The 17,126-nt window shown below is 40.8% G+C and overlaps 2 protein-coding genes across 4 annotated transcripts in view; one reads left to right on the top strand and one right to left on the bottom strand.

Annotated features, from left to right (window-relative positions):
- PPP2R5A (protein phosphatase 2 regulatory subunit B'alpha) overlaps nt 1–6,292 on the top strand; it is a 109,355-nt gene extending 103,063 nt beyond the window's left edge. The window contains exons 12-13 of the mRNA XM_074990005.1: nt 4,104–4,205; nt 5,009–6,292. Of these exons, the coding sequence (XP_074846106.1) occupies nt 4,104–4,205; nt 5,009–5,144 (238 nt within the window). The 3' untranslated portion in view covers nt 5,145–6,292. The remainder of the gene's footprint in view (nt 1–4,103; nt 4,206–5,008) is intronic.
- Nucleotides 6,293–9,854: 3,562 nt separating this feature from the next.
- PACC1 (proton activated chloride channel 1) overlaps nt 9,855–17,126 on the bottom strand; it is a 39,122-nt gene continuing 31,850 nt past the window's right edge. For 2 of the 3 annotated variants that reach the window (XM_074990006.1, XM_074990008.1), the window contains 3 exons: nt 16,560–16,704; nt 11,056–11,160; nt 9,855–10,566 (listed from right to left, as the gene is read on the bottom strand). In XM_074990006.1, coding sequence (XP_074846107.1) covers nt 10,405–10,566; nt 11,056–11,160; nt 16,560–16,704 — 412 coding nt within the window. In that variant the 3' untranslated portion in view covers nt 9,855–10,404. Of the gene's footprint in view, nt 10,567–11,055; nt 11,161–12,688; nt 13,028–16,559; nt 16,705–17,126 lie in introns of those variants that run through there. The other variant, XM_074990007.1, reaches the window with a different exon arrangement.

Genomic DNA, 17,126 nt, shown 5'->3' with positions numbered 1-17,126 from the left:
GATATGAAAAGCAGAATACCTAAATCTGATCTAATGGGTTGAATCATTCATTCTTCATGGAGAATGCATCTTCAGCTACAAATATTCAAGTAGATGCAGGTTGCAGCTCCCTGGTACAGCTCCTTCAGGACCTGAGCGGTCCTGGACCAGGGATTTGCCAGACCCAGGTAGGTCAATGCCATTGGGACTCTCCTCCCAGCTGCCAGCTCCAGCCACTTCCCCAACACAGCCTGTGGCTCCCTGGACCAGAACACTGGCTTCCAGTTCCAACCCCAGCTGAGGTGCTACAGGCTTCCTGGCCCCTGCATCTGCATCCTGGCTCCAGGACTGACAGCTTCCCAGCCCAGTTGTGGGCACAGACTTCCTGGCCCTGGTTGCAGTTTCCTTACCCGAGCTGATGTGGCCCCGCTACTCCTCAGCTGGCTTTCTGGCTGGTTTCCTAGCTCTGCTAGCTCCCCAGCTGGCTTCCTGCTGGTTCCCAGTCTGGCTGCCCAGCTGGTTTTCTAGCTGGCGTCCTGCCAGCATCTCTTGCCCATCTTTCCACCTGCTGCTGCCCACACACTACTGGTCCCCGCTGTGGTGGTGGCTGCCCAGATGGACGAAGGTTCCCTGCTGCCTGACTGAGCTGGCCCCCAATCCCAGCAGCCAGGGCTCTCTGGTCTGGCAACATGGAACACAGATGTTGCCAGACCAGAGTGTCCTGGAGTTCAGAGGTTCAACCTGTAGTAAAAACTGGACTTACCCAAGATAGTCTAGTATTAAGGAGAAACGAAAGTATATCTGGTTCTAAATGTGTGTGAGTTGGAGACTCCATTTTACTCAGAGCTGATAGATTCCTTTTCTAGTACTGATAGGAAGTTTAATTTCTTAGAAAGTAATTTATTTTTTGGGTCTCTGTATTGGTACATCAAAGGTGCAAAGTGAACAGTGCAGTAGGAGTTGACGAACATGTAAGATTGTTATCCATATAGTTCAAAGTTTGTGTGGGCAAGCGTGCAATATCATCACAGATGCCCATTATTAAGACTGTTTATCTTGCTGCATGCTCATCAGCTGTGAGTCTGAACTATCATTGTTCTAAATAGAAGACTAGTTCTGTGACTTTTGTGTTTCTTGGGACCTTAATAAAATTCAGACCTGAAGTGAATCCCTTTTCCTCAGTCACAGGAGAAGTCCCTCTTTTGCCTCAATTCTTCTCATGATCTAAGTTGTGCCATAAACCAGATAGGTTAGATAACAAAAGTATACTTAGAGGATTAATAAATTCAGAAGATTTTTTTTTATTCTGTTGACACTCCTGGACACAGATGTTTCAGAACTATATAGTTCAAAATGATTTTTTTTCTAACTAGAAGATAAGAGCTTAATCAGTTTTAGTATAATATTGAAGGTGAAAGTTTGTACTGTGAAAACTTGTGGGGATGCAATCAGAAAACATCCTAAGTATTCTAAATTAGATTTTAAGGTTCCTTCTTGTGCTGTGTTTGGGAGATGTTTTCCATCCTGATACTTTGGGGGTGAGAAAGTAAGCAAACAAAATATAGTGACTGTTGGCTTCCTGTTTGTTTTCACCATGCTATGTCTAGTTATTCACCTTTAAGAAGTGCAAAGAGCACATCTATTGTATTAAACAATCAGTCATACCTTCTTAAAAACATTTTAAATTTTAATAAATATTTGAAATTAATAGTATAGACAGTGTCCTGAGTGTACATGACACTCTTCAATCAAATAGTCCCAGCCCTGAAAAGCTTAGTTTAAAAGTCAGACATAGCTTGACAAGTGAAGATGAATGCTAGTTCAGAGAGTGAGGAGAGGATAAGGTTTAGAACAACTAGATCATCCAGCTGCTTGAGTTAGTAAGATATGCACTTTGAAGGTTTCATAAAGTAAAGTATAACTCTTTCTACCCTGGAAATGTGCCAGTATTTGTTTTGAAATATTAACTCTCAAGTATAGACCTACTAACTTACTGGAGGAGAAGTAAGGGAGGTAGGTCAGAATAGCATCTTTCTCACTGGCATTGGTAGAGAAGCATAATCCTAAACTGGATTATTGATAGACATACACAAAACAAAGCTTCAAGGATTAAACAGAGACTGGGAATGGCTGGCACCTTGCAAAAGTAGCTTCTCTGCCCTGGGTGTTATCTCCCCATTAGATTCTGACAATGGGTTACATCCTCCTGTCTGATCTGGCTTTGTTTTTTTCCTCTTTTGATACATACCACTGATAATGGGCCATTTCCTTCCTGAATAGACCTTGACAGCTCTGGCGCTCCCTTTTACTGGGACCTCACTTTTTAAATACCCCTCTGGACACATACACAGTCATGCATCTAATGAAGCGAGTCTTTGCCCACAAAAGCTTATGCTCCAAAATATGTTAGTCTGTAAGGTGCCACAGGATTTCTTGTTCTCAAAATAAAACTTAGATGCACATCTGAGCTCTCTTTAATTTTTACCTACATAATCAAAGATGAAGCTGGTGTTGTGATGCCCTGCAATTTTCTAACAGGGAGAGTAGCATAGATCACCCCAAAATAACTTCCCATGTTCATGAAGCATTTTTGGTAGTGTAATCAGCAGCTCTGTCAAAATTTTTCCGATGTTTCAGACTCATTAGGCTATAGTTTGAGGGTTTTATCCATGTTACCTTTCTCTTTATGGACATAAGTGTTATATAATACATTTTACTTTTTAATGTAATTTAGTCTTTTAAAGCACTGACAATTTTCTAGCCTTTTGCAGCCTTGGAGGATATTAACATTTTTAAAATTTTTCATTAAGGCTGGTTTGTGTGAAGACTTCCTATGTTAATGTTTTATAAACCAAGACAATGAGCTTCCCACAGCATTCTTGTCCATAAGATAAGGAAGTATGAATTGGGTACAGGGACTGTAAGATGGATAGAAACTGGCTTGATGGTCAGGCTTAACAGGTAGTGGTCAAGTTTCAAGTGGAGTGTCCCAAGGCTCGGTTTTGGGGCTGGTGTTGTTCAACATATTTATTAATGACCCAGAAGAGGGACTGGAGTGCACCCTCAGCAAGTTTGTGGATGACACCAAGCTAGGGGGAGAGGTTGATACATTGTAGGATAGAGAGAGGATCCAGAGTCACCTGGATAAATTGGAGGATTGGGCCAAAAGAAATCTGATGTGGCTTGAGAAGTGTAGAGTCCTGCACTTGGGACAGAAGAATCCCAAGCATTGTTATAGGCTGGGGACTGACTGGCTAAGCAGCAGTACAGTGAAAAGGGACCTAGGGATTATAGTGGATGAAAGGCTGGATATGAGTAAACAGTGTGTCCTTGTGGCCAAGAAGGCCAATGGCATATTGGGGTGCATTAGGAGGAGCATTTCAAGCAGATCTAGAGAAGTTGTTGTTCCCCTCTTTTTGGCACTGGTAAGGCCACATCTGGAGTATTGCATCCAGTTTTGGGCCCTCCAGTATAGGAAGGGTATGGATGTGCTGGAACAGGTTCAGCAGAGGGCAACAAAAATGATTAAGGGGCTGGACCATGTGACCTATGAGAAGAGGCTGAGAGATCTGAGCTTATTTAGTTTGCAGAAGAGAAGACTGAGGGGCGATTTAATAGCAGCCTTCAACGTCCTGAAGGGGTGCTCTAAAGAGGATGGAAAGAAACTGTTCTTAGTGATGACAGATGGCAGAACAAGGAGCAATAGTCTGAAGTTGCAGAAGGTGAGGAGTAGGTTGGATGTTAAGAAAAACGACTTGACTGGGAGTGTGGTGAAGCACTGGAATGCGTTGCCTAGAGGGGTTGTGGAATCTCCATCCTTAGAGGTTTTAAAGTCCTCACTTAACATAGTCATGCCTGGGATGACTTAGTTGGGGCTGGTCCTGCTTGAGGCAGGGGGCTGGACTGGATGACCTCTTGAGTCCCTTCCAGCTCTGTGATTCTATGATTCTGTGAAATTTACTAAATGCTGCATATTTAATAAATCCTCAAGTTCTTGGTCATAGAATATTATTGTAAACAGAGCAGTACAGTTGGAAAAGAAAGGGAAAGTCAGACATTTAAAGCAGATGCTAGTAAACAAACCTTATAGTCAATAACTTAAAAGTGCCTTCCGTTTTTTCTAGAACCATTGTAGCACTGGTATATAATGTGCTGAAAACATTGATGGAAATGAATGGCAAGTTATTTGATGAACTTACAGGCTCGTACAAAGCAGAAAGACAAAGGTATTCATTTTAATAGTTTGTTTCTGAAATGCAACACCTGGAAAAAAGAAATATGTGCTAAATTTGGTAATGCAACAAAAACTGCAGTATTTATAGTACAATTAATTGCTTATACAGTGAAACCCGTTTATACAATTTCAACTTGCGCGTTATTTGGACTAACGCAACTCGAAATCATGAGTGGTGGGGAGCTGGGACCCAGATGGCAGCCTGGCTTCCAGCTGCCTTCCTGTCCCAGCCCCCCTCCACTTGCAGGAGCTGGGAAACTGACCATCACTAATGCGCTAGTCAGTTTCCTGGCTCCCCAGGAGTGGTGGGGATATGGGAATCCGGCAGCTCCCAGCCACTCCAGGGAGCTGGGAAACTGAGCAGTGCTGGACAGTTTACCGGCTCCTGTAGGGAGGAAAGTTGTGAGCAAGGCTGCTGCCTAGTTCACAGCTCCCCACCAGTCCTGCTGCACTGGTCTGTTTCCTGGCTCCCCGACTTGCATGAAATGTGACTTAAATGTGGTTGCCCGGGAATGCAACCGATGTGTAAGTCTGGGCATAGAGGACTTGCAAGTTGACTGATATGGTTTGTCAAAGGATGATGTAAGCTCTCAAAAGCAGATGTCATATTCTGTTATTGAGAATCAGGAAGCTAAGCTTTGATATTTGGCATGGGAAAAATCCTGACTCCTCATTGAGGTGACTTTAAAGAAAATTGACTGGAATTTGTAGGAAGAAATAGCGTATGCTGTTTCATCAAAGTAACTACAATTGCATGCGGAATGTAGACATCTAATCATTTTACTTTTTCTGTAGAGAGAAAAAGAAGGAATTGGAACGTGAAGAGTTGTGGAGAAAGTTAGATGAGCTAAAGCTGAAGAAGACTCTGGCTGAAAAGCAAAACAGTGCTCACAATGTGCTAAATGCACACAACAGTACAAGTGCCAAATAAAGAAATGATGACCTCTACTTGACAGATATACTTTTGTACACATTTTTGAAATATGTAAAAATTGCAAAACAAACTTCAGTCATACAGTAGAAATGGCCAACTATTTTTCTGGCAATATGTAAATGAAGAAAATCTATAAAATAGAAATACAATAGTTGAAGTATCATTACCACAACATATTGTAAATTTGTCTGATCATTGATATGTCACTTCTGAAGTTTTACAGAAATGAATTTTATCCATAATATGAGTTAGAATTATGGGAGTGGTGAGAATTATGACTTGAATTTTCTTTTTGATTGTGTTGCACATAGGTGGTATAGTCTCTGTACATTTCCCCCCTTGTTTTATACATGCTTTTTACATTGCTGCAGGCTATGTTAAGATTCTAGAAAAGGCTTCTACTTCTGCTGTATTTTCTCAAATAAAACTAAGGTACATTACTTTTACCTGTAACTTGATGGGATACTATATGCCCCTTATGAGAGAGCTCTGATATTGTCGCATTAATTCCACTGAGTGAAGATGCCTATGCAGTGTGTTTACACTTTTAATTATGAAAAGCACAAGTTAAAAAGATGAAGTATGAAAACAAAATAAAACTAGTTTGAACAGATTACTGTACATCTTGTGTCTGACCTTCCAGTTGATGATGACCATGCTGTTCACATGCCTCCTCCATGCTTCTGTCTGCTGGATCTGTTTCCCATCCTACAGCTGAGGGTGGAGCTTCCTTTAAAGCTCATCAGTGGAGCTCTGGTGTCAGCCCAAGGAATCTCTGTGGAGCAATGAATGCAGTTCCCTCCTCCAGAGGCTGATTGAGCTGTTTCTGCAGCACTTTCAGCTTCTGCTGGGTTTGGGGAGTGAGACAAAATCTGGCATTCCAGACAAGGTTTCTAATATGGAAGTGTAGAGCACTAACTACAAATGCCTTGTTTTATTTAGTGAAAATGCAGTATGCTTAAATATAAGATGGAAAAAGCTGACTAGAAGTCTTGTTTGTTTTACTTAATCAAGTCTTTCTCACATCTTTTGTCAGATGTATCATTCCAATCTCTTAAATTGCAGTTGTGTGAAAACTGTTTTGTAATAAAATCTTCACTGGGGGATTGAGCAGCATTCAATAAAGTCTTTATGTTTGTATTTAATGCTGTATATCACCATCTTTTTGTTCTCTATCCATGGTGATCAGAAATTTTATATTGAGTGGGTTATGTAGAAATGTGTGCAAAATTCAGCCTGAATGAAAAGCCCCAAAGTTACGTATACTCCAGCACTGGAATAGGGCTAATCTTGGCTGACGAAGTATAAAGGGTGTTGACTAATGGTATGTATTTACAGATCATGTGGGTCCAAGCTCTACAGTTGGGGAAGTGTGGAATGGTCAATGCCCAGGTCTTCACTGTTGAACTGCATCACCAATAAGTTGTGCATTCCTGAAACTATTTGCCTTATCTGTGTATCCGCTTATGTATGAGAATTGCTTGACGTCGAGAAGATAGTTTTCCTTGATAAGTTCTAGAAAGGTTTCTTTGCTGCTTGTAACTCCAGTTTGTAGTAAAGTTCATGCAGGCTTTGGTAGGCAAATCCTGTGCAATATATTAAGTTTACTGCTTTTCTGTATAGAAGCACTTTTTTCCTTACTCCTTTTTTCTTGGATTATGTTAGATTTCAGAAAGGAAATGGTAATGTGCTGCAGATTCAAGAGTGACTGATGAAACTCTGGTCTCTACTTGTGTGGAGAAGGTCTCAGTGAGATGCAGGATCTATCAAAGAATGTTTTCCTTAAACAGCCTGCTCCCAGATAAGCGCTTATGCACTTTCTGGGCTCCCCTTAGAAAGACTGCTGATTCGGTGGACTTGAAGCTCAAAAATATGAGAGTAGTATTTTTCCTTGGGAACCATGACTATACCAAGGCTGAACATAACAACGTAGTTCTGACTTAGTCTCTTTAATAATATACATCACTGTATATCTTAAGTCAAAATGGGCAACATGTTTACAGAGCAAATGAAGATTCAAAAGAAAAGTGATGGTAGACTTGCAAAAACAGGAGATGGAAATATCCTGTAGTTGCTCAGATGTCTCTTGAGGACAAACTGACCGAAAAACTTCACATGGGTTCTTTTATAGAAAGTTTTTATTCAGAGCAAATATTTCATTTCATACTGGAGAGTCTTCTAGTCATTTGATGGGGGAAGGGAGTGGGATTGGCTTAAAGTAAGATTTTTTTTTTTTGTACCTTGTTTGATAAATGAGAATAAGGTTTGCATAATTGGTTTGACAATTCCATACTGGCATTGGTTCCTGCTGATTGTGCACCATTCTGTTTTGTAGCTACATTTTATATTTTTGAGATCTCATAAAAGAAACTCTTGGGTGAGATACTTCAACACTCCCAGAAACAACAATTAGTCTAGCTAGTTAAAACCATGAGAATAGGTTCAAATGCTAACAAGAGAGCCTATTTGGCAAACTAGGCTATGGACATGCATTCAAACATTAACAAATTAATGCTAACAGGAAGCCATACAGTGTGTTAGTGGTATCTGGAGAGAGTTCATGCAAGCACGAAGGACCTCTACCTGTCATGTGCGTTACAATACCTTATTTTAAAACATAAAAGGAAAGTTTCTATTTCAAAACTGCTTCTTTAAGAAAAAACTACTCGTGTTTAGTTATGTCAGGATGTCACTCCCAGAGAGTCTCTTGTTTCGCTTCTATTTCACAAAAATAGAACTGCCTGAATAGTTAAATTTCTGACTTTTGCTACTTGGAAATATAACTTAGCGCAAAGGGATATAAGCCGGTTCTCTTTCCACTCAAGAGTTATGCTCCTGAACAGAAAGAGAACTGGTTTACCCCCCAAAAGAAATGGTGTGAAATTGTGACAATGCTGGCTCCAGAGAATTCAGTTTTTCATCTTAAAATACTGACCATTTTGACAGCTGGATTACTTGGTACTGGTAATTAGAGGCAAAATTTGTATCTGCATCCTATCCCCAGATTTGCAGAAATCTGCTAATAATCTCAGCTTTAGAGGGAAAAGTAGCATTTACAACTGCAAATGTTCCTGTTGCTTAGAAGGTAAGTCATAGGGAATTGACCACATTTTTCCCATTTGGGCAACTTGGTTTGTTCTGCTTTTTGGAACATAAGAGTAATGGAATTGCTCAAGGCACAAATAGGAGCTAAGTCTTAACAAGAAAATCTTTGTTTTAGAATGATTAAATGCTGAAGAACTAGTGTTTGATCATTCTTCCTTGTTCAGTGTATTTTGGAGTTAATCACATATTTTGTTTGTATAAATGTATTCTAGATGTAAGATACTAATAGGAACTTGGTATGAGTTCTAGGAGGTAATCAGAGAAATTGGGGTTGGATTTTATAGAGAAAAATCAGGTCAGTATAAGTTTGTTGTGCTGAAAGCTTAAAAGAAAACACTGTGCCCCACATTGCATCTGACAAAGCGGATCTTAACCAACAAAAGCTTATGCTCCAAAATACGTTAGTCTGTAAGGTGCCACATGACTTCTCATTGGCCATGTCTACGCTAGCCAAAAACTTCGAAATGGCCATGCAAATGGTCATTTTGAAGTTTACTAATGAAGTGCTGAAATACATATTCAGCGCCTCATTAGCACGTGGGCGGCCACGGCACTTCAAAATTGATGCAGCTCGTTCAGACGGGGCTCCTTTTCGAAAGGACCCCAGCTACTTTGAAGTCCCCTTACTCCCACCTGCTCATAGGAATAAGGGGACTTTGAAGTAGCCGGGGTCCTTTCAAAAAGGAGCCCCGTCTGAACGAGCTGCATCAATTTTGAAGTGCCGTGGCCGCCCACGTGCTAATGAGGCGCTGAATATGTATTTCAGCACTTCATTAGTAAACTTCAAAATGGCCATTTCAAAGTGTTTGGCTAGTGTAGACATAGCCATGGTGTATGCCTCTCATTAGAATTCATATTAAATGAATAAATAAGAAGAACAAACAAAAGGAAGTATTTCTTCATGCAATGCAGAGTCAACCTGTGAAACTCCTTGCCAGAGGACATTGTGAAGACCGGGGCTTTAAAAGCATTGAAAGAAGCTGGAGAAATTCATGGAGGATGGGTTGTTAGCTAGGATGGGTAGGAATGGTATCCCCGTAGTCCTTAGCTTATCAGAAGCTGGGAATGGGTGGCAGGGGAGGGAATCGCTCAGTTATTAGCTGTTCTATTCATCAACCACTGTCAGAATACAGGATACTGCACTTGGTGCAGCTTTGGTCTGACCCTGTATGAGTGTTCTTATGCCTTCAAGTATTAGACTGTCCTGAAATAATTTAGGCATGAGAAAAGGAAATTGAACTTAACAACTAGGTTCAGTGAAACTGAGGTACAGAAACTCACAAGTTTGAGTTCTATCAACTTTTTGTGCTGTCCCCAACTGGCTTCCTGGACAGAAATCCACAGACCTGCCTCTGTATTTGCTACAAGTATACTTCATTCTGTTCTCAATAAACTCTCACTGACTTCAACCAGAGTATGCACATATTTGAGAATCTGGTTTATGGAAGAATAATTCTACAGCTGGAAGTATTAAGGCAAGAGTCTTTGTTTAAGAAGAAATAACTGGCAGTGATCCATGACACATTCCACATGGCTTCCAAAACTTGCTTTAATACACAGTTCCTACATTTTACCTAATTTTGCGGGGGGGGGGGGGGGGGGGGGGGGGGGAATCAAAGGTGGTTTATGGTCTAACTCAGAGGTTGGAGATGAGATTAAACCTTTTGACCTATTTTTACATTGATCTTAAAGTGCTTTTGCTCCTTCAGGTTTATAGATTGTCTCAGGCATAGTACCTATCACAATGAGGGTGACACATTATTTTACTGATTCAGGGAACTCTTACAGTAACAACAATAAAACCTTAAATTACTATTCATATTTAGTTTCTCTAGACATGTCTGTATTCAGTTCTAAAATGCTGACATTTTTAACATTACTATATGAATTCCTTTCCACCCCCATTCTCCAACTGACATAAGCTTGATGTAAAGAAGTTCATGATTTACATTTTTTAAAAAGGCATTTGTTTAGTAGGCTTGTTTTTCAGAGTTAGCCTCTTAAGGACTGAATCAGTTAATTTATGCTGTTACTCCTGTGACAGGTGGTAGTTCTCCTTAAAGCCAGACTTGTTAGTTTATGTAACTGCTCCATTGTTACAGCTGAAGTTTTATCCAGTGTGCTAAAAATGTTTTCAAGATGGTTTAAGTCCTCAGCTTATGTGGTTCACTGCTTGACTTCTCCTCTTGAGGTGCCTCTTGCGGATTTTGATCATCCACTTAACACTTAGTTTGGCAAAGTCTGCTGCTTTAAACAGAGCCAGGAAAATACCACATAGTAGAGCAATCATGTTCCAAGGGTTGGCAGTGACAATCTGCAAAAGAGAAACTGTTTACCTTTGACTCCTCTCACACTCAACATATGTTACAGCTGTTCAATGTTCAATTGCATTACAAACTATTTTTTTATGCATTTTATGTAGCATTGGTACCTAGTTTTTCTAAAGCATCTTCCTGATTTTGGCATTTCATCCTCTTTAGGCTGCTCCTAGGAAAGAGCTATTCTCAAACAAGAGTTCAGACAATTAAAATTTCATAGACTGTATGCAAAGCAAATTTTGTCTTTGTGTGGATGCACAGCAATAGTAGGAAGTCATGTTATTTGCATTCTAATTACAAGGCTAAAGAGTGGTAGAAGTTGGTCAGCAACCTTTGCAACATTTATGTGAGTTTGAGTGAACTGAGACTTTCAACCCCATTAAGTAATTTTACCCTTCCTCCAGCTTCTTCTGAGTGTTGTATACTGAATTTCTTAGTTTTTCAATTAAATCATTCAGGAGTCTGATGGACTAGAATTTACTTACATCTTGAACTTTCTGTATAAAAGGATCTTTCCATTCAAATACCACAAAAAACAATTGGTCACTTGCTGGCTTATGCCTCTGGTCGATGTAGTTAACCACGCTAGTCTGGAGAAAAGAAAAGGCAGTTTACTTCAGTTCTTCCAGCAGAAGTCCAACCTGGTATTACACTGACTAGGGAATGAGAAAAGACTTACAGACCAGAAATGGGGCTGTCAAATGATGTGAAGCAAGTATTGTTCTGGTTTAACTCTTATTGTAGAAGAGTAAGGCCCTTACAGCAGGTTCACTTTCAACAGAATCTACCTCTTCTCTTCTGCTTAATTTAAAAAAAAAAAAAAAAAAAAAAAAAAAAAAGTGTGGCTATTTTATTGTGGAGTGCCCAGCTACCACAGGAAGAGAGGCTGTTTGTGCTCCAAAAGGGTCAAGTGACAACACAGCCATACTTAGCTTTGAAAATGACTACAGCAAACCTTCCCTCTCTCTCAATAGCCTAATTCTACCAAAATGTACAGTTTTTCTTCATCTGAAGGAGTAGATCCATATTGGCATATAAAGTCACTAAACATAAAAGACTTATATTCCATTTCACCTAAAACTTGTAGGGGGAAGAGCCATACTCAGTCACATGCCCAATGCTAAGCCTAGGCTGGATCTGGGCAACTGCAGCCCAGGGAGAGAGAGCTCAGTCTGTCACTTCCCCTGTGATCCTTCCACAGCTAAGGCCAGGCCTACATTACAGAGTAAGGGGGGGGCAGGGAGAAAGGATTGATCTAAGTCACACAACTATGGGAATAGTATAGCCAAAATAGACATACTTAGATCTACTTAGCATAGTGGGTCTGCTGTGGTGCATCAGCAGGAAATACTCTCCCATCAACTCCCATTGCACTTAGCACTGAGATGCAGTTGACAGGTGAGCAATTAGTCAATTTTACATCTATACTAGACACAATAAATTAACCCCTCCTGGACAGGTGGTCAATTTATCACAACTATATGAGACATGATAACTCAATTTCTCCTGGAATGAGTGCTGCTGTCCAGCTGGCTAATAGTAAAGACAAGCCATTGGGTGGACAACATGACCTATTTTACCTGAACCAAGTAGTGGGTGATAAACAGGTCAGTTCCAACGTGCAGGCCTCTGTTAACAGAAGATACGTTGAACACTAAACCACAGACTAGCTACTATAGCTTCCTGGAAGTGAGGTGGCTCTGGGGCAACCCAAATTTCAACGAAGGGGACAATGAGGGTTAGAAAACTCATTGGAGGGCTTATGCAATTTATGCTTACCTTTCTGCAAACAGGAACAATACTAATATAATCTACAGTTGTTGGGTGATCTGATCTAAGTTGCTTAGAAAAACAACAAATGTGAGAGCTAACAAAGCTAAATACCAGAATTGTACAATATGTATGAACAAACAGAAAGCACGTGTCCATTCCATCTCTAAGCCTGCAAGGAGGCAAAAGTACTGATATGTACCTAAAATACTAATACATGGCAGCTGAGTTCATATATCTGTGTATGTTTTTACTGTCAGTACAGTAGCTTGTATTAGAACTTTGAAAAATATCGACAGTCACACTTTAGGTGGTAACAGTAGCGCTGAATTTTAATAATGGAAAATTCCTATAAAAAAAGTACAGGTTGAAGCTCTGTAACCTGGAACCCGCTTGGACGGCAAACTCTGTAATCCAGCATGATTTCAGTTAGCGAGATGACCACTTATCATGGATGTGCCCGGCCAAGTTTCCTGTGGTCCCACGGTTTGTTTAAAGCCACCAGTCCTGGTTTTCAGTGTTCTGTGCTGTTATTTTGCTGTAATTTACCCCTAAATGTTTTTTCTAAGAGCCCAGGAAGCAGTGGAAGGGCTGGTAACATGCTAGAAAATAGTCTCCTGATATCTGGCAAATTCCTTCATCCAGAATCCTCGGGACCTGACCGGTTCCAGATGAGAGAGGTTCACCCTGTATTGTAAAGAGCTTCTCTCAATTTTTAGTTCTGAAATACATCAAGGTTAACAAAACAAAACAGTCTGTACCTTACTAATAATTACACTGTGTGTACTCTGAGTGCACAGATTATAATAAGTAGATGTTTAAACTGCACAGAGATTAACCACAGAAACATGTAGCCTATATTTTTGCTGGGTCTATAGAGAACTACTCATCCCTGTCCACTGCAGTCTCGTGTCTAATTACAGAATTGTACTTCCAACTCTGCTACTTCAAGAAATTTGTACGACAGGAGTAATACAGTAGAAATGTAAATCAAGGGTATGGAAGAAAGGAAAAAGGCAACCTAAAAAAATGTGACTAGTTCCAAAACTTGCCATGCTGTGTGATTTCCTCCCCCCTCAGCTGTTTCATTTGTTTTGACAGTTTCTAAATTAACATTTGACTCCCTGAAAGGCTAAATGTACTACAGTGTCCAATCCAACAAATAAGTCACAAGACGTGCTTTAACTTTTACCATCAAACTAGAAAAAGTGTAGTTATACCTGTTATTTAATTTATGCACATTTCAAAACATATCCTTGACAGATCAAAAAATCCAAGCACTCCATATCTGTATGAATGTAGTGGCTGGAGCAGCGGTGAGTAACCAGTGTCACAATAACCAACCAGAACACCACTTCCCACAGCTCCCATGGCCACTGGGGCTGCAATTAGACATTCCTGTGGCTGTACATGGAAATAAAGTGCCAGATGGCCTCCAGGGCCTAACCCTGAAGAAATGAGTTGGGCCTGTAGGCTGCTTATTGCCCACTTTGGACTAGAGTTCTAACACAGGGGGTCAGATTTTGGACTAGAGCATTTCTATTGGAGATTTCATTGACAATTGGTGCACTTTATGGGCTCAAGCATCTCAAAGGATATCTTCAAAATAAAGCTTTTAAATGCTAACACTATGCAGAAGAGACTTCTGACTATACCTCTGCCACCCCATGCTTAGCTCTGATCAACTGATTCTTTGGTTGAAACATCTGGTTGAAACTGAGCACAACAGTGACTAAGCTGCTGGGCAGAGGAAAGTTCTTGGAGGATTTTGCAGCTTCCTTTGGGTAAAGGTTGCCAAGGATGTCTCCCCACTCTGGCATGCTGAGTGCAGAAGGTGGGGGCCCACAAGAGATCTTGAAATCCTCTTGTCTTTTATAGGCTTCTGCTTAAAAGCTTCCCAAGGTCACAGATCCCCTGATCCTGGGAGGTTGCTGTCACCACCCAAGTGAGAAAAAATCCTTCTTTAAAGCCCCGGAAGACGCACTTGGGATGTCTCCCTGTGGGGCAACCACAAGCTCTTAACCCTCCCTTAGGAGAGAGCTTGGAAACACAGACCCTTCCCTAGGACACAGGAATCAGATCACTGTCTTAAAAAAGGGTGATTTACTAACAAAAATAAAGATATACATGATCAAGCATACTTGGTTGCTAGGTGCTACAAAGCAACTAGAAAGGGTAGATTAAAGCACAGAGAATTACTTCCCTGGGATGCAATTTGTAAGTTACAGTGTAGAGGGATGCACATCAGCCAGACACTCTAAAATGTTTTAAATCTCACTGAGGAGAGGAAGTTTTGTTTCCCATATTCTTGAGAAAAATAGACTTAACATCCTCCAATATAAGAGTGTCCCACTTGGAAGCTGAGTTAAGTCCTCAAGACCTTCACCATCTACTGTATGAAGCCAGGATTTGCTTTTACATACTTTGCTGCTTTCTAAAATGGTTTTTTTTCTGGTTTATTCTGACTTTTATCCCCTACTTATAGTGGTACGGCTCAACTTTTTTTTTTTAAACTCTTATGATATTCTGATTATATCGCTTTGTAATTCCTATCCAGTAGGATATTCCTTTTCCTGACATCATTGCTTCGCAAGTGCCCCCATGCTGCTTCTGCACATAGGGAGTTCAGTGAGAACTGGAAGACTCCCTTCAAAAAGCAAAATGGAGTATGTCTCAATGAACATTTCTCTTTCCAAATCTGCAACACACATGCTTCTCTAAAAACTGCTGGTTCTATGATCCTGCTCTTAAGTGCAGAAATGTTTCACTTGCCAGTCACAAGTGCCCATTTCCAAAACACCTTTTTTCCATACAAGGCAGTTGTGGTTTTGCAGATGCCTCACCAGGGAATGAGACAAGTTGTCTTGTCTACATTTGAAATGCAACAATGGGACCGCCAGCACTACTGTAGAACTTCAGCATTGGAACTATCTACACAGCTCAGTTCAGCTCTGCAGGCAGCAACACAAAAGTAAAGGTGAAAATACCATGTCATCCTTACTTCTACACTGCTGCTGCTGGGGGAGGCTCTGCCAGCAGAGCTGCGCTCCCGGTCAGCAGCCACTGCTCTTCTACTGCTGAGCTTTGAAGGCAGTGCCACCACGTGCAACAGCACCAGAAGGAAGGATGGCTGCCCTGTGACACCCTCCCCACCCCCAGCTCCTTTCTGGGTTGTGATCCCTACAAGTACAACACTGTGACATTTCAGATTTAAATAGATGAAAGGTGCAATTTGATATGTTAAAATCCCATGACCATGAATTTGACCAAAAGGGACAGTTAATTTAAGGATCTGCTCATTGGCACAAGTAATCCACATCCCTGAAAGGCAGGTAACTACATCAACAGAACAGTTTCTTCCACAGACCTAGCAATGTCTGCAGAGGACTTAGAGGAGTTTATGCCAATCAGGGACTTTGTCACACCTCTGGATGCAGTGAAACCTACCTAGTCTTCCATCTCTATTATTGCTCTGGTCCTTCAGCATCTTAGTGCTGGGAGAAATTCAGGGCAAAACCATTCCATGGAGATGAAAATACCTATGTAAATAATTGTCTTTTGCCCTCTTCAGTTGAACAGATGTTCACTTCCATGTTTTCTGAAGTGAGCTATTCTACATCTAAATGACCCAAGCTTCCTTAACTTACTTCATTTATTCTACAGTTTACTTAATCTTTCTAAGCATTCTTTTTTTAAATTCAGCCTCAATTTTCCTTTCCCATTACTCTGACTTCCATCCCTTCAACAAATGTAGACAATTCCTCTCTCTCTTGAAAATGCGTGTAGAGTGGGTGCCTTTTGAAAGTCCCAACTTCTACTCTTTACTTTGATATTCTAGGCCTAGTCTCATCAGTGTAACATACACAAAGACTGTTGGCTTCCTGAGTTCTCTGTGCAGGCAAGTTTTTTTCCAGGCAACAGCAGTAAAGCCCTAAGGGCCATATAAACTCTTTGCTGTATTATACTTTTATGAAATGTGGGAAAGCAATTTAGAAGCTGCTAGCTGGTGAGCTGGTAAACGGACCAATGAAACGTGGAAGTCAATTGTATCTGTCACTTTGCATCACAGCATGCTTTTTCAAAGCCATGCTACCTTTTGCTCTGAGAAGCAGCTCCATTAGTCAAGGCCACTGCTACAGCTGCTTATGTAGTAAATGATGCCCGCAGCACCTAGAGTAACAATCAGCTAAGGGTTTCCACATTGCAGAGCACTACTTACCTCCTGTTTGAATTCTACAGTCTCACTCCCATCTTCCTCTTTTGTTTTCACTAAGGACATTTTGACCCAGGTTCGAAAACCACCAGAAAACTTCCAGCTGGAGTATGAGCTCTCGCAGTCTTTCATGAATTCTGCTTTATCTGGACTGGGAGGTTGAGGGGGAGAGGAGGAGGACAGTGTTAATTATCTGAACAAATCAGGACCAAGGTATTTCACTACATTAGGATGTTCAAATTAAAAACACTGAAGGCTTTTTAAAATGCCGCTTTGTTACTTTGAAATAGGACCTGCTTATTTGAACTTGAGATACACTTTTTGAAACAATTTGTGGTAGGATTTTAATTTTTGTCTGTATTACACACCTGTTCTGATCCAGTTAGCGATGTATTTTCCCCTCACTTGCATCTCTGTGAGGTAGGGAAATGCAGTCATTCCCAGTGCACAAACTGGCAACTGAGGCACAGATTACAAGATGTCCTAGGGACACAGAAAAAAAACTAGGAGGAGCCAGGACATCCTCCAAGTCCCAGGCTTGGGGCCCAACCACTAGGTTAGCCTTCCTCTCTG

The sequence above is a fragment of the Carettochelys insculpta genome, chromosome 3 (genome assembly GCF_033958435.1).
Source record: "Carettochelys insculpta isolate YL-2023 chromosome 3, ASM3395843v1, whole genome shotgun sequence".
Lineage (NCBI taxonomy): Eukaryota > Metazoa > Chordata > Testudines > Carettochelyidae > Carettochelys > Carettochelys insculpta.
Note: the sequence above shows the minus strand (reverse complement) of the source record. Positions and strands in the feature narration are given on the sequence as shown.